General features: G+C 39.1%; 1 protein-coding gene across 26 annotated transcripts in view; it reads left to right on the top strand.

Moving 5' to 3' along the window:
* Positions 1-21,397, top strand: part of MAPK8IP3 (mitogen-activated protein kinase 8 interacting protein 3) — a 92,817-nt gene that overhangs the window by 68,789 nt on the left and 2,631 nt on the right. For all 26 annotated transcript variants that reach the window (XM_031945793.1, XM_031945795.1, XM_031945797.1 and 23 more), the window contains 14 exons: positions 2,425-2,520; positions 14,598-14,756; positions 15,298-15,463; positions 16,100-16,282; positions 16,595-16,784; positions 17,186-17,305; positions 17,465-17,545; positions 17,756-17,823; positions 18,122-18,270; positions 18,638-18,809; positions 18,902-19,015; positions 19,313-19,351; positions 19,687-19,866; positions 20,028-20,171. In XM_031945793.1, coding sequence (XP_031801653.1) covers positions 2,425-2,520; positions 14,598-14,756; positions 15,298-15,463; positions 16,100-16,282; positions 16,595-16,784; positions 17,186-17,305; positions 17,465-17,545; positions 17,756-17,823; positions 18,122-18,270; positions 18,638-18,809; positions 18,902-19,015; positions 19,313-19,351; positions 19,687-19,866; positions 20,028-20,171 — 1,861 coding nt within the window. The remainder of the gene's footprint in view (positions 1-2,424; positions 2,521-14,597; positions 14,757-15,297; positions 15,464-16,099; positions 16,283-16,594; positions 16,785-17,185; positions 17,306-17,464; positions 17,546-17,755; positions 17,824-18,121; positions 18,271-18,637; positions 18,810-18,901; positions 19,016-19,312; positions 19,352-19,686; positions 19,867-20,027; positions 20,172-21,397) is intronic.

Consider the following 21,397-nt stretch of genomic DNA (forward strand, 5'->3'; position numbering starts at 1 on the left):
GAAAATTGTCCTGAGTTATAAAATAAGAGGGGAAAGTAGAAATAAAAGTGGTAATCTACTGATTACCATCTCAAAGAGACCCTATAAGGAAAACATATAAAAAATATTCTTGCTAAATTTTGAATTTAGCATGTCAAAGAGAAAATTTTATTTAAAAAAAAATTCAAATATAACAAAACTACATTTAGAATTAGATAGAATTTATCAATAGCTACAATAAAAAAAAAAAAACTACATATCCTAAAGTATTATATGTCAACAATCAAAAGAACTAGGCCTTAAGCCAAAAATATTATATTCAGCAAAATTACATATTTCATTGAACCCCCCAAAAAAAAAAAATGGACATTTAGTGAATTCTCAGATTTTCAGGATTTTGTCTTAAATCTGAATTCAATAAAAATTATTTTACTTTTTTGGCAAGGCAATTGGGATTAAGTGACTTGCTTAGGATCAAACAACTTAAGTGTTTGAGGCTAGATTTGAACTCAGGTTCTCCTGACTCAAGGGTCAATGTTCTTATCGATTGTGCTACCCAGCTGCTCTCTCAATAGAAAATTTGATGTATAACAATTAACATCAAAGACTAATCTCAAGGAACTTAATTTATTAACTGCTTGCCTAATATTGACATCAGTCAGTATTTGTATAATTTAAAAAAAAAAAAAAAAAGATTAGAGCAGAGCTGAGCATGGTGTGACTCTAAAAAACAAAACTTCCTGGGGAACGGTTAAAAGAGTAAAAGTGCTTATACACATGAGGTACGGAAGAAGAACCAATCCAGAGGATTAGATAGAAGAGGAGGGCTGGTAGTTCTGAAAACCTACCACATTAGGAACTAAAGTAGAAGAGTTAGCAGGCATAGGAAATTGGAAGTATATATACAAACACAATAATAAGAATCAATAGTAGAATTCGTTAGGGGAAAAAAAAAAAAGCACGGCTAGTAAACATTGATCTCTCAAGACAAGTTAAACTTAAAAATTTAATTTGGAGAAATCTACATTATTTGTCATTCATATTAAAATTGTTTTAGGTTCGTGTCTGCGTATATGTATATGTGTCTATGATTGTTGTGTCCTGCTTTTTAGAGCCCCCAAATTGGGGTAATAAAACATATTGTTGCTTTCTAGAGCCCCTATGCCGGGGTGATTAAAATAGATCTTCCTTTTGGAAAAGTGATGAGGCAGGACTCCTAAGGATGGTGGAAAAAATGGAGTCCACTTATTTCAAGGACTTTCTCCTTTTTATATTCTCATACCCTTATGTAACAAAAACTGGGCATGCGCCCAGTATATACTGCATTCTTGGGACCACATGAATAACTTATTATTGTGTGTAGATTGCCACCTGGTATTCCTCTTCCACCTGGTATCACTCTGCTTCAATCTCAACACAGGTTGTCACCACCCCCAACTTCTCAGGAAGGCCAAGAGCCCTTAGGGGAGATGGGGAGCCGAAACAGACTTTGTCAGCAGGTTCCCTTTGGGCTGAAGGGCCTTATATCTCACCCAGAGTTTTCCCACTGTCTGTGACCCTCTATATGTGATATTCTGTATGTGTATATAGATGTGTATATGTTGTTTTTCCCTGCTTAACTGTAGCCTGAAAGGGGGGAAAAAGAAAAAAGTAAAAAGTGCACAGCAGAGAACAAAAGATGAAGAGTCATGAATATAATGTCTTCTATTATATGTGCTTTCTTGAAATGGAGATTTATTATTACACATTTTGATTCCTCTCTGTTGTTCTGCTGGGCATGACAATAATTTTTTTTTCTCTTTCTTTCTTTTTCTATTTTGTTATTTCTTATTTTGTATTTAAGTTTTAAATTAATTAAAAGGAAAAAAAAGAAAGAAAGAAAGCCCATATTGTAAATTGAAGTTGTTCATGGCTAACCCTGGTCTGGATGCTCAGTAGTGTCCTTCCTTTTCTTTCCACTGTCTAGACTTTGAATCCTGTATAACTCTACTTATCATCATCAGTTGGAAGCCTAATGGTACCCACATGATAATTTGATTTACACTTTCTCTGGGAGATGGTCATGATAATAATAGCTTGTATTTATTTTACAGTCAGGTTATTTAAATGGTTAAAATCTACTCAGATTCTGAGTCTCTCAGGAAATAGATATAGTTTGAGAGAAGGGAATTGCCTAGGACTGGAAACTAAAAGAGTAAAGGAAATGCAAAGTATAAAGAAAACACTGAAAGCCAGTAGGGAACCTCATTCTCAGGCCTGGTCCTTGTAGGCCAGATCCATTTGTATCTCTTTCCAAAACTGAATTCAATTGCAAAGATGCTTCTGAATATCTTAGAGAAAGGGAGCAGATACATTGTTCTAAGATTTGAGTTAACCCAGCCCCTCAGGTAAGGGGTTTCATACTTCCCTAATTCCTTCTGTTTTTTTATTTTTATTTTTTTACAGCTGAGCCCCAATGGAGGTCAAGAAGATACCAGAATGAAGAATGTTCCTGTGCCTGTGTATTGCCGCCCACTAGTAGAAAAAGATCCTACCATGAAAGTAAGTGGCCTAGTTCAGCTCAGGAAGGGTATAGGACTATAAGAGCACTTTTCTTGAAACCACTTTTTCTCTTTCTTAAGGTACTTAGCACTAAAAATCAAAATCACAAAATCTGAGAGTTGGAAAGTCTAGTATTTAGAGGCTATCCAGTCTACACTGGACCTGTACAAAAATACCCTTTGCAACATATCTGGAAGAGAGTCATTAGTCTTTGCTTAAAGATTTTCTGTAAGGAAGAACACACCATTTTTTTTTTAAGCTTTTTATTTTCAAAACATGCACGAATAATTTTTCGATATTGAGCCTTGCATAGCCTTGTGTTTCCAGTTTTCCTCTCCTTCCCCTCCACCCTCTCCCCTAGATGGCAAGCAATCCAATATATATTATATATGTTAAAATATATGTTAAATCCAATATGTGTAAACATATTTATATAATTCTCTTGCCGCACAAGAAAATTCAGATTAAAAAGGAAGGTAAATGAGTAAGAAAACAAAATGTAATGGCTGGAGGTTGGAGCTCCATTTCGTTCATTTCCTGAGAAGGGAAGGGAAAGAAATGAAAGGCAGGGAGAAAATTTAGGAGACTGAAAAGATGGACTTTGAGGTTCATTGCCCAGACAAGGTCAAGATACATGAAGAAGAATCAGGTAAAGGGTCCCATCAACTGTATCAGCCCATCTATTCAATTTCTAGATATTTATGAAATTAATAAATAAAGTTCTTCTGTCAAAAAAAAAAAAAAGTAGGCAAACAACAACAAAAATGAGAATGTCATCCACATTCAGTTCCCACAATTGGCTCTCTGGGTGTAGATGACTCTCTTCATCACTGAACAATTGGAACTGGTTGGAGTCACATTTGTCAGAATTGATCATCTTATAATCTTGTTTTTACTGTATATAATGTTTTCTTGGTTCTATACTCACTTCATTTAGCATCAGTTCATGCAAGTCTCTCCAGGCCTCTCTGAAATCATCCTGCTGATCATTTCTTACAGAACAATAATATTCCATAACATCCATATATCATAATTTATTCAGCCATTCCCCAACTGATGGGCATCTAACTCAGTTTCCAGTTTTTTGACTATACAAAAAGGGCTGCCACAAACAGTTTTGCACATGTGGGTCACTTTTCCTCCTTTAGATCTCTTTGGGATGTAATCCCAGTAGAAACACTGCTGGATCAAAGGGTATGCACAGTTTGATAACTTTTGGGGCATAGTTTTAACTTGCTCTCCAGAATGGCTGGATCCATTCACAATTCCACCAACAATAATATACCATCTTAAGAAAGTACATTCCATAGCTAGATAGCTCTGTAAAGAATTCTGTCTTTCAAGCCTTATTTGCATTTTCTTCCCATTGGCCCTAGTTCTTCACTCTGGGGGTCTAATAGAATATTTTTTCAATATTAAAGCTCATCAAATACTTAAAAATAAGCTATTGTGTTGAATCCTGAGTCTGTCTTTCCAGGATTTACATCCCTAAATCATTTCACTGGTCATCATAATTTGATATGATTATGAAGACATTTGCCATTGTGAGGGGCCCTCTGAATGTTCCCATTTTATCATTCCTGAAATGTGGCAGACCATGATACCTCATCTTGTACTTGTGAGTCTGGCTTTTGGAAGTTAAATATAAGACTTAATTTTTCTCCCTGTTAAAATATCACTTTAGTAAATTTGACCTAACATTAGAGCCTGTTTGTATCTTTGGTGATCCCCACCCTGTTATCCAAAGTCCAAGTTCTCCTTCCAGTATTATGTTATCTGTAAATTTGAAAAGGATTCTAACTGTACCTCTGGCCATGTTGTAATTACAACCATTAAATGTCATAGGGCCTGGCAACCTAGTTATCGAACCAGCTCTGAATTCATCTTAAGATTATTATCCAGCCAACCTACAGTTCCATAATTTCTTTTTCTTTTTCCTTTCTTTTTTTGGGGGGGGCTCAGGCAATTGGGGTTAAGTGACTTGCCCAGAGTCACACTGCTAGGAATTATTAAGTGTCTCAGGCCAGATTTGAACTCAGGTCCTCTTGACTTCAGGGCTGGTGCTTTATCCACTGAGTCATCTAGCTGCCCCCAGCTCTATAATTTCTAGAGAAATAGTGTGAGAAATTTTGCCAAATGCTTTGCATAGATCTAAGTAACTAATGCTAATAGCACCTCCAGTCCACTGGTCATCTTCAGCCATTCACTGGATCTTTGCACAAATATGGGTGCTCTCTTCAGTAATGCCATCCTCAATCTCTCAGCACCCATTTAGTCTTTGTGACTTGTCTAAAGCCTCCTAAAATTCCTCCACAAAGGGTCTCCTCATCTTGCCTAAGAATTTATCTGTAGGAGTCTTTCCACTGTGTGGGTGCCCACCATAAGCACTGGGTAGACCTTGAAGTATCAGGACCTTGCTGATTAACTTTTCTAAGAAGTCAGATATTTCTTTGATACCTTCTCTACTCTGCTTTTTGGGTACAATTCTTTGTTAGCAATACGTGCTTCTTTTTAACAGTATACGTCTTCACTGCCCTGTGAGTAACATATAGCTTTATTATTTCACTATTTCTGGACTTTATGTAATCAGCAGAATACCATTCAAAAACAAGAACAATCAAGTATTCCATTTACAAGGATTCCCTTCATTTGAATTGTGCACTGAATATCCTCCTTGACAGTGATGAACACCTTCAGAAAACATTTTCTTTGTTTTGTGCTTTGCTTCACAATCATTAGGTCTTCTTCAAAGGAATCATTTTGACATAGGTATGAACTTTGTTGAAGGAGAGCCTTTAAAGTGATATAAAATTAAATGTTCTTTTATAATCAAGCAGACACCTTTCAGTCAACTAGGTGATTGTAAGTATGTGGTTTCCTGTAGAATATCATTTGCAAAAATCTATGTTTCCTTCTCATACTTTTATCAAGTATGTTCTTAATGCATGTGTAGATTGGTCTCAGTAAAATTTTCTAGAGACAGGAAAATAGGCAAAGATCAACATTTATTCTGAAATTTTGGCAGGTGTCCTTTTTATATACTCACATACACACACACAAAATAACAAAATTACATATGAATGCATTGAATTACATAAACTATTTCATACCACCTGCTTTTAAATATATATATATATAATAAATTCTACACATTTCTTTCAAAACTGCCCTATTTGTGCTTCCTTTGAATTTCCTTCTTTTCCATTATACATTTTTTTAAATGCTTTATTGAGCCCTCCCCTCTTTTTTTTTTTTTTTTTTTTTTTGGTCTATTAGTAAGTCACTAAATCATTCTATCTTAATGCTTCCAATTAAAAACAGAAGGAAAACAACCCTTGTAACAGATAAGCATAGTTAATCAAAATAAATCTCCATATTGTCCATGTCTCAAAACTTTTATCTTTTTATGCAACTTGAGTACATCACCTCTCTTATCAGGAGGCAGGTAATGTATGTTGTCATAGGTCCTTTGGAGACATGATTGGTCATGGCTTTGATCAGAGTTCTTAGTTTTTCACAGTTGTTTTTCTTCATGTTGTCTTTTTAATTCTGCTTACTTGATTCTTCATCAGATTCCTACTTTTCAGGAATCTCATTATTTTTTTAATCATTTCTCGTAACCAAATAATGTATAATGTTTGTATGATACAATGCTTTTCAACGTGCCAATTAATAGGCACCCCTTCTATTATGCTTTTCCTTTTATCCTCCACTTCATGATCAAGAAAGTTGTTTTACTTACAGTTAATTATTCTGTTAAGGACCACGCCTAAGTGTGAAGGAGCAGGTTGATTCTCCGAGAGCCCCACAAGTGTGAATCATAACACCCCTGAAGTAATTGCAAATCAGCCTTTACTGACACAGACGTTGCTTGTGGATTGGGAATGAATTAAATCGGAGGGAAAAGGAGAGAGGTCAGAGAATGCAGCTGCCTCTCAGTCTCCTTGTACTATTATCACTCTCTCACATGAAGGGATCTACTCTGCTGGTCAGAATTGGATCCCCAGCAGCCACTAGCAGGTAGTTCCTGTAGGAACTGGAACCTGGAAGTAGGTTATTCCATCCCCAATTATAAAATTTCATACACTTAAAACTTTTAAAGTGCAAATTTAAACGTGATCATTTCACAAGATTTAACATTCACACTAACTGAGACATGTGCATGCTTCAGTTAGAAACAAAATAACAACATGGTGATGGTGATGATAACAATAGCAGCTAACAGTTGGGTAGTGTTTGCTTCGAGTGTCAAAGACTTTACAACTATTATTTCATTGGATCCTCATACTGACCCTGAAGGGGGTAGACACTGTTATCTACATTTTACAGATGACGAAAGTGAAGCTGGATAGGTATGTTTTCTGTAAGGTCAAGGTCTGAGGCCATATTTGAACTTGGGTCTTCCTGACTCCAAACTTGGCACTCTATTCACTGCACCACCTAAGTAATGGAGAATAAATCCAAATATGTGACAGTCTTTTAGTAATAGTGACAAGAATGCTGGAGCTCAAGATAAACTGAAGATGGTGAGGAATGCTCAGAACAACAATTCAGGTTTTTTGGGGGTGGGGGATTTAGGGATGCTGAGGGTGGGGAAAAAGGGATCATAGAAAAGGACCTGCATTTGGGATGTATTTATTTATGGTTATGGTAAGAGATGAAAAGGTAGTAGAAATGATTAATTCTTATTTTGCTTGTTTTTTACTCTAAAAAAAATAAATGATCTTTATATTGGAAAGGACAAAGGAAATGGATAAGCACAAGAAATTAATAGCTAATATAAGTAGGAAAATAGTAAAAGTGTATCTTTAAGTGCCTTTAAGATATTCAAGTCAAGGTCCAGGTGGGAAGACCCCTCAGGTAGGGAAGTCTTTCTTTCTTCACTTTTCCCTCTGGTTCTTACCAATCTGAACAATTTTCAGTTATGATATCCTGCAATTTAATCATGATTTTCAGAAAGTTAGTGACTTTTAAGTTACTTATCCTTGCCTTATTTTCCAGGTTAGTTGTTTTTTTGATAATATCTAATATTTTCTTCAATTTTTTATTTAGTATTTTTATTTTGTTCTAATATTTTTATCCCATTGAGTCTGTTATTTGGACTAGATTTGCCACTTTCTAATCCAGTTCTTTCCTACAACATTTTAATTTTATTTGTTGTATGTTGCCTCATTTCTTTTGAGTATTCTTATAATACTTCTAGAAAATTCATTTTTCCTGTAAGTCTGTGCTTACAATTATTATGGAATTTATTCTCTCCCTAGTTGGGTTTTTCGGGGCATATTCAGGTTTACCAAAATTCTTTATTGCGGTTTGGTTTTCCCATCTTCTCCAGCTTTAATTCTTAACTTGGGGCATGGCTTTAGCACAAAAACCTATCTCTCTCCTATTTTGCCTTAAAGGTAATTCTTGCTTGGGCAGATCTGAGTCATCTGTGTACCTGCACTCACCTACACCTCCTGGAATTAGGCTTTCTTGGATCTTCAGAGTCCTCTCAAGTGTTCCAAAATCAAGTGCTAAAGACCTTGGAGTCATGAGGTGGCATAATCTGAAAGCCGCCATCAAGCCATCCCTGGCCCCTACAACTCCCACTCCCTTCCTAAATCCTTCCTAAAGGATTTCATCAATCCTGGGTTTTCTCACAGAATCATCTGTTCTTGCTGCCTTCATAAAGGGTCCAGGTGTGTCTGGTCATCTCTAGACGAGCTGCGAGTCTGCTGGTATGCTAGCAGGTTTGCTTTCATTGGCATTGACTTTGCTGGCAGCTTTCTTTCCTACTGCCTGTAGGCTTCTGACTAACCTTGTGTACAGTTCTAGATGTATGAGAAATCACTGTAGTTACTTACTGGATTTTTTAAAATCAGTTTTTGATCTTAATGGTGTGAATGTTTTAGGCCTTTACTAAAGATGGGTCTGATCTGCCTACCTGTATTCAGACAGCCATCTTGTCTGGAAGTCTCTAAAATCTTTGTTCTGCAGATTTACAATACCTCTCAAGATGTTTCTGGCTTTTCCTTCCCTGGCACAAATTCTTAGATGGAATGGTCACTTCTCTACATGTTCCTAGTTCTCTTGGCTAGTAAGGTATTTAGTCTAGAAAAGCACTTCCCCTTAATTAGTTCCAATTCTACCTCAGACACTTAGTAGGTAGTATCACCCTGAACAAATCACTTAATCCTAAATGCTTCAAAAAACTTTTTTTTTAATTCATTATATTTTAATGCCATTACTCTTGTCTTACAGGCTAAAAACAAATGTATATGTATACTGTATATGCACAGTGATAAGGAAATAAGTAGACAGATGATGGTATATGTGGATTCAAGGGATTATTTTGCTACAAATATTACTAATTATAAAAATTGAGAACCACATGAAAAGATCTAAATGCAGTAATGCTGAGTAAAGAAAGTAGAACCAAAAGAAAAGTATGTAGTTACTACAGTAATAGGCAATAAAATTTGGGTCAACTAATATATCTTTCCTATTAATAATAAGTGACAGAATTAGAAAATGAAATATATCAATTGCAGGGAAGAATATACTGTATTTCATGGAGTGTTGTTTTGGGGTTTGTTAATTCAAACCAAAATGTACTTGTGCAAAAGATTTCAAATTTATTATCACACTTGATCCTCTTAACCCTTTAAGATAGGTCCCCATTTTCTTTTTTCTTTTTTTAATTAAATTTTGTTTTTCAACTTCAGCCTTCTAAACTCCCTCCCATCCTTCCTCCAACTTCCACTGAGAAAACATGAAAAACAAAATTTTTGTTACATTTCTGTATTGTCAAACCAAAATTTCTCATTAGTCATGTTTTAAAAAAATATGTCTCAGTCTGTACTTTGAGACCCTCTCTGTCATGAGATGAGCAACATATTCACCACTGAATCCTCAAGAACTATGGTTGGCTATTTTATTGATCATAGCTCCAAGTCTGTCTGTCTGTCTCTCTCTCTCTCTCTCTCTCTCTCTCTCTCTCTCTCTGTATATATATATAAATTTTTGTTGATGTATGTATGTGTATATGTGTAAATATATATATATATATAATATGTTCTTTTCCGTCAGCTAAGATTTGCCTTATCATCCTTCAACCTTGATATCTTCTCATTGAGAATACAAAAAAAACCCAAGACTGTTGCAAATATATATGATCAAAAAAATTTTCCATTATTGGCTATGTTCTAAAAAATATTTGTCTCATTCTGTATTCTGAGACCTTCATCTCTTCATCAGGAGGTAAATAGCAGATTTCTTCATTTGTCTTCTGCAGCGCTGGTTGTTCATTATATTGATAAGAATTTTAGCACAATAGTATTCCATCACATTTATATACAATAGCTTATTTTTTTATTCTCCAATTTATGGATGTTCCCTCAAATTTCCATTCTTTGCCACATCCAAAAGAGGCATTGTAATTCCTTTCTTAATCAATACTTCCTTTAATTCCACTTCTCTACTTTTATTCTTAACTTCCTATTTCCCTGAGTAAAGTGTATCTCTAAATCCAACTGTGTGTGTGTCTCCTTGTTTTGACTTGTTCAAATAAAAGTAAAGTTCAAGTGTAAGTCATTTCCCCACCCTCTCTTCCTGTTCATATAGATGTCTACTTATGAACTCTCATTATATGAGATAATTTATCTTAACCTTTCTTACCTACCTACACCTACTAGGGTATTCCTTTTCCCTCCCTTTCTATTCTTAAAATCATTAAGAAAAAGGAGGGAAAAGGACCCACATGTGCAAAAATGGTTTTTAGCAATTCTTTTTGTTGTAGCAAAGAATTGGAAAATGAATAGATGCCCATCAATTGGAGGAAATGGCTGAACAAATTTTGGTATATGAAAGTAATGGCGTATTATTGACCTATAAAAAATGATGAACAGGCTGATCTTAGGAAGGCCAGGAAAGATTTACATGAACTGATGCTGAGTGAAACAAGCAGAACCAGGAAAACATTGTACACAGTAACAGCAACATTGTGCAATGACCAACTATGACAGACTTGGTTTTTCTCAGTGGTTCAGAGATCCCAAGCAGTCCCAATCAACTTTGGATGGAAGATGCCATCTGCATTCAGAGAGAACTATAGACACTGAAAGTAAATCAAAATTTGTTGTGTATACTTTTTCCTTTGATTTTTTTTCCCCTCATGTGTTTTTCCCTTTTGTTCTGATTTTTCTCTCCCAACATGACTCATAAGGAAATGTTTGGGTTTTTTTTAATGTACACGTATAGTCAGAATTTTTTTTTTTTTTTTTAATATCATTAAGACATAACAGACTAATTCTAGGCCTTGTCTATTTGGACTTTTTCAGTGGACTTGATATGGATCATAGGGGACACATATCACCTCCCCATATTTGAATGTTTATCTTTGTTTAATCTCTTATCATTGTTCATTCATGTTTACCTAATTTTATGTTTCTATTCACTCTTGGGTTTGAACTTCAAAATTTCTCCACAGTATAGATCTTTTCATCAGGAATGCTTGAAAGTCTTCCATTTCCTTATTGTTAGTCCTGCATCATTATAATGTTCAGTTTTTCTAAGTATTCCTGTTGTGAGCCTATTGCTTTGCTTTCTAGACTATCATATTCCAAGCCTTTGAATTATTTATGATCCTAACCATGGCTTCTCAGTACTATTCTTTCTCCCTTAACTACTTGCAGAATTTTTTTCTTTTACTTAGAAGCTCTGCATTTTAGCTGTACTGTTCCAGGGAGTTTTCATTTGGAGATTTTCTTCAGCAGATGATTTTTGTATCTCGACTATGCCTTCTGTTTCTAAGAGATCTGGGCAATTTTCTTTTTAACATATTTTGAAACAATATCCACATTGGGTTGTTTTTTTTTTTGTTTGTTTGTTTGTTTGTTTGTTTTTTTGGTCAGGGTATTCCAATGAAAGATATTTTGAAACAATATCCACATTGGGTTTTTTTTGGTCAGGGTATTCCAATGATTCTTAAAATTCTTTTCTCCTCATTGTTTTGTAGGTGAGTTGTTTTTGCTATGAAATAACTTATCCCATTTTATTTTTCCAATTGAGTTTTAATGAAAGCAAATCATATTCTAATCTTTGGAGATTTGAATTTAGGTTAACAGTTTGATGTTAATGGGATTTAAAAGGTGAAGGATGGGCTTAATTTAGTCCTGTGAAGTAGTCAGAGCAGGAAATGTTATGAAGTTAGGGTCACATCATATTTTAATCCCAGTTAAAGAAGCTAGGTGTTGGAATGAATAAAATCTGAGATCAACTCCTGTCTCAAACAGTTAGCAACTGTGGGACCCAGAGCAAGCTATTTAAGCAGGCCTTATTTAGTTCCCCCATCTGTAAAATGGATATAATAATAATATTCACTTCACAAACCTTAAAAGTATAATATGTAGTTTAGATCCTGAACATGTCAAGACTTGTAATTTCAGTTAACATTTATTAAGTGCCTGCTACGTGTAAGGCACTGTGCTAGATGATGAATGCAGAGAATCTCCAAATTCTGAAGAGGATGAGATAGCCAGCCACACATCCAATCTGTTTGTATCCCCAGTATTTAGCACAGTGCTTGATGCACTGTAAGCACTTGGCATACTTTTTCATTTATGACCACCACTGACCAACTTTTTACCTAACCTGTTATTTTTGAATAGGGCACACTCTTCCAGAACCATATTCTAATTTTGGACCTATTCCATCAAGTCTCAGAGATACTTGTGTTATCAAATTTGCTTCCTTACATTAGGTTCTCCACTTTATCCTGCTGCTTATCTATGCTTTGTACGTATGTGTATAGACAGCTGAAAGCATGGGTATCATTTCACTTTGACCATATCTCTTACTTTATTTTGGCCAAAAGACAAACATCACATACTCCCTGCAAGTCGCTACCAAAAATTCTCCCTGTTCTCCATACCTCTTGGAAACAAGATCCCTAGACCTTGTCCATGATAATAACTTGTGTGGCAAATTTCCCAGAAAACTACTTATCCCAAGATATTCTCATCTCAGACAGCATGGACAGCATTTTGTACTTTTATGTGGTCGGTGGGACTACCCTACTGAGGGAGAGGTATTTAACTTTTAACACCTTTCTTTGGGAAAGTAAGATTCTTCATATTAGGGACCTTCTCCAAGAATTATCTTTAAATTCTTCTTTTATGCTAACCATACAGCTCATTTCAGAATATCTTGGATTACTTCTTTCCTTTCTGGTTTGTGTATACCTCATTATGAAGAGTTTATCTCTAGGATATGAGCAAGTTCTCTGTCCTTTATCAGTTTTCAGAACTGTAATAAAATAGAAAAAAGAAGTAAATATCTTTTTTCCTAAGACTGTGGGCAAGAGTTTGGATAGGGACCCAAGTGGTCCAGTTTTATCTAGATATCAAGGTCAGTAAATAGCTAGTGCTTCAGTCCAACTGGGAGGAGCTGGTTACCCTGAATTCCAACCTATTAACCTCAGTTGAGATCAGGGCAAATGAGTAACCCTTAGAAAAGATCTAGACTATGCAACAAATATCTACAAAACTGGAAATGAGGGGACCCAGTAAACTCATTTTACCTTCTACTGTGGTAGGATGCCCACTAAATATCCCTTATCCCTGTGATTGAATATATACTAACGTGAAAATCCTTTCCTTTTGCTACTTTTCCTCATATTCTTATTCTGATCCATCATAGTGCTCTTTTCAGTTTATTTCTTTTATCTATCTTATTCCATCGTGCCCTCCAGAACTTTGTTTTGTCATATGATTTCCATTTTTAAGTAGAGCTCCTTTATTTTCTACTGGTAACCCCTTTGTGTGTTCCTTCATCCTCACTTTTATTCTGGTTTCTGGGGAAGTTATATAGTTCCTTCTCTTTGTCAAGAAAAATGATCCCATGTCATTGATCCCATCCTTTCCTATTCTGTCTCATCCTATCCTTTCTTCCAGGAGCTTGCCCTGCCCCTAACCATTCTCATTCTCTCTCTCTCTCTCTCTCTCCCCCTCCCTCCCTCCCTCCCCCTCTTCTTCCCTCTTTCTCCTCCCTTCCAATTAGCACTGATAGTATCCTTTCCAAGGTTACCAACTGTTTTTAAATATGAAATATAACAGTATTTTCTCAGCTTGATCCTTCTTGCCTTGGCAGCTTTTGACATTCTTATTCTTCCTTCTTCCTAAGTATTCTTTTCTCTCTTTACTTCCCTATTTTTGGTCTATATTATGCTTTTCTCCTCAAAGAATTAACTTGCCCAATAAAAGATCCCTGGCCAATCCCGACTTGCTCTTATTTTATGCCCTGATAAACACTGAGGGTCTTCCCCATCCAGTTTGAATTTTTTTTAACTAAGTAAAAAAGGTCATTCCTTGCCTCATTTCTTTCTGAATTTTTACCTTTAATCACTAAAGGGATGTTTGCCTTGGTCATACTTAAGCCTGTTAAAGCCCTTAACTTAAAAAGGCCAAGTTCTCTCACTGCATCCAGAGCCATCTCTAGTCATCCTAGTCTATATCTTGCTACTGGACCCAAATGATTCCAGAGGAGAAAGTGAGGCAGGTGTCCTTGTGCAGCCCTTCCTCATTTTGATGTAATTCACTTGCATGTCATGATGATGTCATGGCCTTCTTTGAGAATATAAGACAAGTAAGAATAACAACCACCAGCCCAGAATTCCAGAACATAATTAAAGAAATGGTTGATGAACAGAAACTATTTTGACATGTTCAGTTTTGAGTGATGAATTTTAGGAAGAATCTCAATAAGCTGGAAGCATTCAGCAAAGGACAGTTAAACTGTTGAAGAACTTTTGAGTTCAAGAATGTGGGGAGATTAGCCTGAAGAAAAGACTCAAAGTGGGAGAATGATATCCCTCTTTTAAGTATCTGAAGGATCCTCACATGGAAGAGGGGTCAGATTGAAGAAATGTCTGTAATACAGAGGCACATTGAGGCTTGATGTCAGGAAGAGCTCTCTAATGACTAGGGGCTTTCCACATGTGGGAGTGGGATGTCTTAGGACCTAATTCCTTTTACTGGATCAAGGTTTGGATTGCCACATTTATTTATCTTCTCCTTTTCTATTTATTTTCCTTCCAGCTGTGGTGTGCAGCTGGGGTCAATCTGAGTGGTTGGAAGCCAAGTGAAGAAGACTCTGGGAATGGAACCAAGCCATCTTTGGGTCGTGACCCTCTGACCTGTGACCGTGAGATAGAAGGAGAGAACAAGAGTAACCACACATCTCCAGAAAAGAAAAAGGTCAGGACAACAGAACTTGCCTTCCTTCCTACTTCTGTACATTAACCAGTTAGTTTACATGCCTCTCATTACCCACCTTCTAGGTAGTCAGCTAACCTCTGATTTCTTAGCTGAGTGCCAGAGAGGTAAAAGTCCACTTTGGGAGGACTTTAAATTCCTTATCTGGGGGGCCTCCAGATTTCCAGCCATCAAAGCTGATTTTTTCATCCTGCTTTTTGGAGGGAAGGCAAATGTATAAAGGGATGGAATAGATGGCAATAGGAAGAATGAGCCAGAAGCCCTGTGGGCAGATTTGTGGTTCGAATGGATCCTATGATGGCTGCGTGTAACTTCTATTTCTAGATAACAAGATGAGAACAAGGGCTTTGTTCTTTTTTCCTTAGAAAGCATTGACGTGTGAAGCTCGTAGGCAGCTCTGGGTATCTTTGTGGAGTTATTCTTGTCTGGTTTTTGTCTAATGACTCTATCTTGCTGCTGGTGCTTCCTATTTTGCCTGGAGTGGCATCTGAAGCTATGAGCAGCTCCTGTATGTGCTCTGCAGGGGAAGGAGCTACATGAAATGGATGCCACCTCAAGTCGAGTCTGGATTCTCACCAGTACCCTGACCACAAGTAAAGTGGTAATCATTGATGCCAACCAGCCAGGCACAGTGGTGGACCAGTTTACTGTTTGCAATGCCCATGTTCTCTGCATTTCTAGTATTCCTGGTAGGTACAGAAGTTCCTGGGATAAAGTCTGGATGGGGAATCAGTCCCTCACCTTGGCAGATTTTACTCTCATCTCCCACCTACTAACTCAAAGCTCAGCCAAGCAGCACTTTTCTTCTCTCCTTCAAATGACTTGTCACCTTTATCCTTTGTTCTTGAGAACAAGAAACCAATCTTAGTAAGACCTTAGGTAACAGTCCAAAAGCAAAGTCAGTCCCTTATATAGCCTTAGGCCTCCCATCACTTCTCCCTCCTGTTGAGAAACTTATGTCTCATAACTTTCTTGGGAGCTTAATGGAAACAATTTCGGTGATTACATCTTACATATCTGGAGGGAGAAAGGTGGTTCAAGTTGGTAAAAGGCCAGGCTTCAACTTAACCTTCGAAAGAACACAGGCTTTTCAGCCTTGGGCCATGGGAATATGATTCAAAACATTTGTCTGATCATTAACTTAGGAAACCGAATCCCTACGAGAGCGGATCTATCTGAGCGAGGGCAATAGGGAGTTGTTTGGGATGGGGCCTGAAGGCGGGGAATAGGGATATAACTTTAGAGTATATGTGATAGGATATGAGATTTGCCCCAGGGATCTGACAAAAGGCTAAGTTGCTATTGGCAATTTTCCCCTCTTGTAGCAGCCAGTGACACTGACTATCCCCCTGGAGAGATCTTCCTGGAGGGTGATCTTAATCCTGAGGATTCAGGGGCTGATGGGGTCCTAGCTGGGATCACATTGGTGGGCTGTGCCACACGATGTAATGTGCCACGGAGCAACTGTTCCTCTCGTGGAGATACCCCTGTGCTGGACAAAGGGCAAGGTGAGTCACAGGGTCTGGATTTATTGTGCATGCTCAAACTCTTGGCTTTTCATTATAGAGCTTTTGGGTCCCTAGCTATGGAGACGAGCCAAAGCAGCTGGGTCCTCTTCAGCTTTTCTTGTAGCTCAAGATACTGAAATCCTCCAGGCTTCACAGACTAAGACTTTGATCTTATCATGGTTCTTCCTTCCTTTTCCCCTGAAGCACCCTGACCCTCATTCCTTATTGTCCCCTTTTCTCAGAAAGTGTTCCACTTCTAATGACTATTCCTCTATCTTCCCTGACACTAGTATTTCTGATTGTTTTCTTCAGGTGAGGTAGCCACTGTCAACAATGGGAAGATCAATCAGTCTCAATCCACAGAGGAGGCAACAGAAGCCACTGAGGTGCCGGAACCAGGACCCAGTGAAGTTGAGGTGGCCTCGGTTCGGCCTGGACCCCTCACTGAACACGTCTTCACTGATCCAGCCCCAACTCCGACCATCAGTAGCCAGACAGACAGGTGGGGTTCCTATAGGTTTGCTAAAGAATGGTAGCAACCCCAAAGGAAAGCTAGATTCCCTTCTCTGCTAAGAGTGTGTGACTCTTAACAAGTCCAGGGAAATTACACACTGAACGGATCCTGGCTAGGGAGATGTGCGGAGTGTGGGCTCTGCCCTGGTGGAGCTAAAAAATTAGTCTTATCTCCTAGGGAATGACATCTAATAGGGGAAAACTTACTTGAAGAGAATGAGAACTTAAGTCAAACCGGAGGGCTCTGTGACATAGAATCATTGGGGGATCAGTATATCATGATGAGGCTCTACCTGATACACTAACCTAGCTCAGCTTCAAGGACCTGGTCCCTTTTCCTAACAGTTCAAAAATAAAACATCTACTCTACAAACTCCATTGTCTTTTCAGCGAGAATGGCCCAAAGGTGGACCCTAGCACCACGCAGCAAGAACAGGAAGCCACAGGGGACCCCACTGCCACAGGCACCAGTGCCGCTCCCACCATGTGGCTGGGAGCACAGAACGGTTGGTATGTCCTCTTGGTGGGGTGTGGGGTGGAACACAGTCAGCAACATACCTGGAGAAAAAGCTGCCACTGAGGTAGATTGGAGCTGGGGACAACTTGAGGAGCTTGGAGCCTGAGCTCGTTCACTCAGGCCCTCTCCTGGCCACCTTTTCCCCCTCCCAGGCTCTATGTGCACTCGGCTGTGACCAACTGGAAGAAGTGTCTGCATTCCATCAAGCTGAAAGACTCTGTTCTGAGCTTGGTGTAAGTATATTCCAAAGAGGCAGAGGCAGCAGGTTGGTGAGGGGGTGGGGGAAGGAGACATCTTCCTTGGAGCCCAGGTATCCAAAGGCCCTGTTCACTCTGTCCTGAGCCAGGCAGGGAGAAACAGAACTTCACTCCACATCCCTGTGTCAGGTCAGAATTGGGACCGCCTAAGTTTGGCCCAGTCCCAGCTCTTGATTTCTTTTGCAGACATGTAAAAGGCCGGGTGCTGGTAGCATTAGCAGATGGGACGCTGGCCATTTTTCACCGTGGAGAAGGTGAGGCCATGGATGAGAATGAGGTTATTGGACTGAACAGGGACAAAGGGGCCCTGACCCTCTGACCCTGTCTTTATGGGAGGTGATGGTTTGAGACCCTGGGGAAGTCACCAAATGGCTGCCCTGGAATCTCTTTCCCACCTTCAGTCATAACCTGTTGTAAATGTGGTGGTTTGGGGAGGTTGATGGAAACTTTGTGCTATGTGTTATGAGCTGGTCCTCTCAAACTGTATGTAATGGGAGTGGCTGCTGGGCATTTTGTCCTTAAGGGTTTCTGAGCTCTGGGATTTCTCTCCAGATGGCCAGTGGGACCTTAGCAACTACCATCTCATGGACCTGGGCCACCCTCATCACTCGATCCGCTGCATGGCTGTCGTCTATGACCGGGTCTGGTGTGGCTATAAGAACAAGGTCCATGTCATCCAGCCAAAAACCATGCAGATAGAGGTGAGCAGCCAGTCCTGACATCTGTGGGGTCTGGCCTAGTCTGTCAGAAAGCCCAGTAGGAACTCTCTCCAGCTGATCTTGAGAAGAGTCAGAAAAGTGAATTTATAAGAACTCCTTAGTTCCCTCAATTCATACTACTAAAGATTAATCTGACCAAAGCTCAAAGTGGATTGCTCAAAAAGACCATCATATCAAGTAGAAACCGAGGGAGAAGGAAGAAGTGTCAGTCAGGCTTATTTCCTAGTGGATCCCTGCCCTCAACTTTGCCTGCAATAAAGTGTATAAGCTTAGCCATGACAGCTTCAGCACATTTCCCAGGAGACCCACTTCTTTTTTTCTCTACTCATTGGCTGTCTTGGTCCTACAGAAGTCATTCGATGCCCACCCACGACGGGAGAGTCAGGTGCGACAGCTGGCATGGATTGGTGATGGGGTGTGGGTATCCATCCGCCTGGATTCTACCTTGCGGCTCTACCATGCCCACACCCATCAGCACCTGCAGGATGTTGACATTGAACCTTATGTCAGCAAGATGCTGGGTGAGAAACTGGGGCTGGAGTGAAGGAGGGGCACTGGATTTTCAAAACGAATCCTTCACTTCACTGATTATGCCTTTCTCTCTGACCCCCAGGCACTGGCAAGTTAGGCTTCTCCTTCGTGCGCATCACAGCTCTTCTTATCGCAGGCAACCGTCTCTGGGTGGGCACCGGCAATGGGGTCGTCATCTCCATCCCACTGACTGAGAGTAAGTGGGCCTGGGCCTGAGGCCCCACTAACTCCAGGGGCAGGGCCTTTCTCTGCAGAGTTGATACCATATTGGTAGCAACTGTCTGGTAACCCCGGGACCTCCCCTACTGTCCTGTGCTGAACCTAAGGTCTCTGTGATGGTCCAGGGGGAAAGGGTCTTCTGGTCCCCAATAACCCTGTCCACACCACTCCTGGTTTCTCTTTCCCCCAGGGTGGCCAGCAGCCTGTAGTTTATGTTTGGGGGATTTGATGTTTTTTTTGCTTCCCATCACACTTCTCTCTTCTTTTTATGCAGCGGTTGTTCTGCACCGTGGCCAGCTCCTTGGGCTTCGTGGTAAGTTCAGCCCCAGAGAAGGTGCCAATAATCAAAGGCTTCTGTTCAGAAATCAGGGTGAAGAGCAGCTTTTGTCAATGAATGTTGTGGATGTGCCTGGTAGTAGAGCCTTTCCCAGCCCAAATAATCTTTTTCTTTTTCACTCATCTGGTTCTGGGAATGGCCCCAGCCCTGGGACACAGGCCTGAAGTGTGGGCGGAACATGCCATAGACAGTCTGTGCTAGATGCTGCTCTAGCTCTGGGTGTCTGGGTCACACTGAATCTCTACATAAACCCCGGGGCCTTGTGTCCCTAGAAGATAACGACTTATCCAATCTTATGTCTCTTTCCTCAGCCAACAAGACATCCCCCACATCGGGGGAGGGACCCCGACCTGGTGGCATCATCCACGTGTATGGGGATGATAGCAGTGACAGGTCAGCCAGCAGTTTCATCCCATATTGCTCCATGGCACAGGCCCAACTCTGCTTCCACGGCCACCGGGATGCTGTCAAGTTTTTTGTCTCTGTGCCAGGTGAGACCACATGCCTCTCATACAGGTACATGACCCCAATCCAGGTTTCTCTCCCTGGTCTATCCCAAGAGCCTTCTTAGCTGAATCACTACTACATCTGCCACCTGGACTCAGGAAGGGAACTCTTGAGTGTTCCCCTAAAGCCAACTCTGCTCTCACAGGGAATGTTCTAGCGACCCTCAATGGCAGTGTGCTGGACAGCCCTTCAGAGAACCCTGGCCCTACAGCCTCGGACCCAGAGGGCCAAAAGTTGAAGAACGTGCTTGTGTTAAGTGGTGGTGAAGGTTACATTGACTTCCGGATCGGTGAGTAGCTCATCCTGTTGGGGGGAAAGGGAGGATGGGGTACTCTCCTTAAGCTGTTTTACTCTGCTTTTACCCCGACTGGGACCCCCTTCTTTAGGGGCAGAATCAGGCTGTTCTGGGCACCAAGGGCTTTTCTTAATATATTTGGGGGTGGGGGGTGGGTATTTTTTTTTTTTCAAAATACATTAACAAATTACCAGCTTAAGAAAGTATATATAGAATCTATTTTCATGAGTATCTTTTTACTTCTTTGTAAATTGTTTTGTTTTCTGCTGTGTACCTTTTTTTCTTCCCACTTTCATCTCCTCCACTCCCTTCCCCCCCCCCCAAAAAAAAGCATCTATAGTTAAGAAAAGATATATTTGTGTACATAGATAGATATATACATACACATACATACATACCATACACACATCCCCGCCCCCTCGTCCCACTTACACACACAATCTTTTCTATCCCTGTTGACTTTTTTTTTGGTGGGGGGGGACAGAAAAAAATATAGCTTTATTCAGTAACACATGACAGTCACACAAAGATTCACAATTAAGGAATAAATCCCTCAAAATCAAATGTAGAAAGGCAGAAATATTAAAATGTATTCTTTTTAGATCACAATGCAATTAAAATTACATTCAACAAATGACAGTGAAAAGACATTAAAATGAAAAACTAAATAATTTAATGCTAAAGAATAAATGGATTAATGAAGAAATCAAATAAATAATTTCTTTAAACAGAATGAAAAAAGAACATAAAATTTAAGGGAATTAAATATCCATAATAAAGAGAAAACATTTCTCTAAATTCTTCTGCTAATAAAATAGAAAAAGAAACATATAAATGAATTGGATGTGCAACTAAAAAAAACTAGTAAAAGCACAAATTTAAATATCCCCAATTAAATACAAAATGGGAAATTTTTGAAAATCAAAGGGTGAGATTGATGAGATTAAGTTTAAAAAAGAACTTGAGATAATACATTAATCTAGGAACAGTTTTATTTTTTAAAAGAGTATGATAGATAAGCTATTAGCTAATTTGATTTTTTTAAAAAAGAAAGGAAAAAATCCAGCTATACAGCATCAAAAAAATGATCATAGTAACGTGTGAGAAGATCAAAGACACCAAATGCTGTCTATTGTGTCATATTGTTTCCCAGTTTTCCAGCAGTTTTTGTCAAATAGATTCAAGTGTACCAGACACAATAGTCAGTGATCGAAGTAACA

Source organism: Sarcophilus harrisii, chromosome 1, assembly GCF_902635505.1.
Source record: "Sarcophilus harrisii chromosome 1, mSarHar1.11, whole genome shotgun sequence".
In the NCBI taxonomy this organism is placed as follows: Eukaryota; Metazoa; Chordata; class Mammalia; order Dasyuromorphia; family Dasyuridae; genus Sarcophilus; species Sarcophilus harrisii.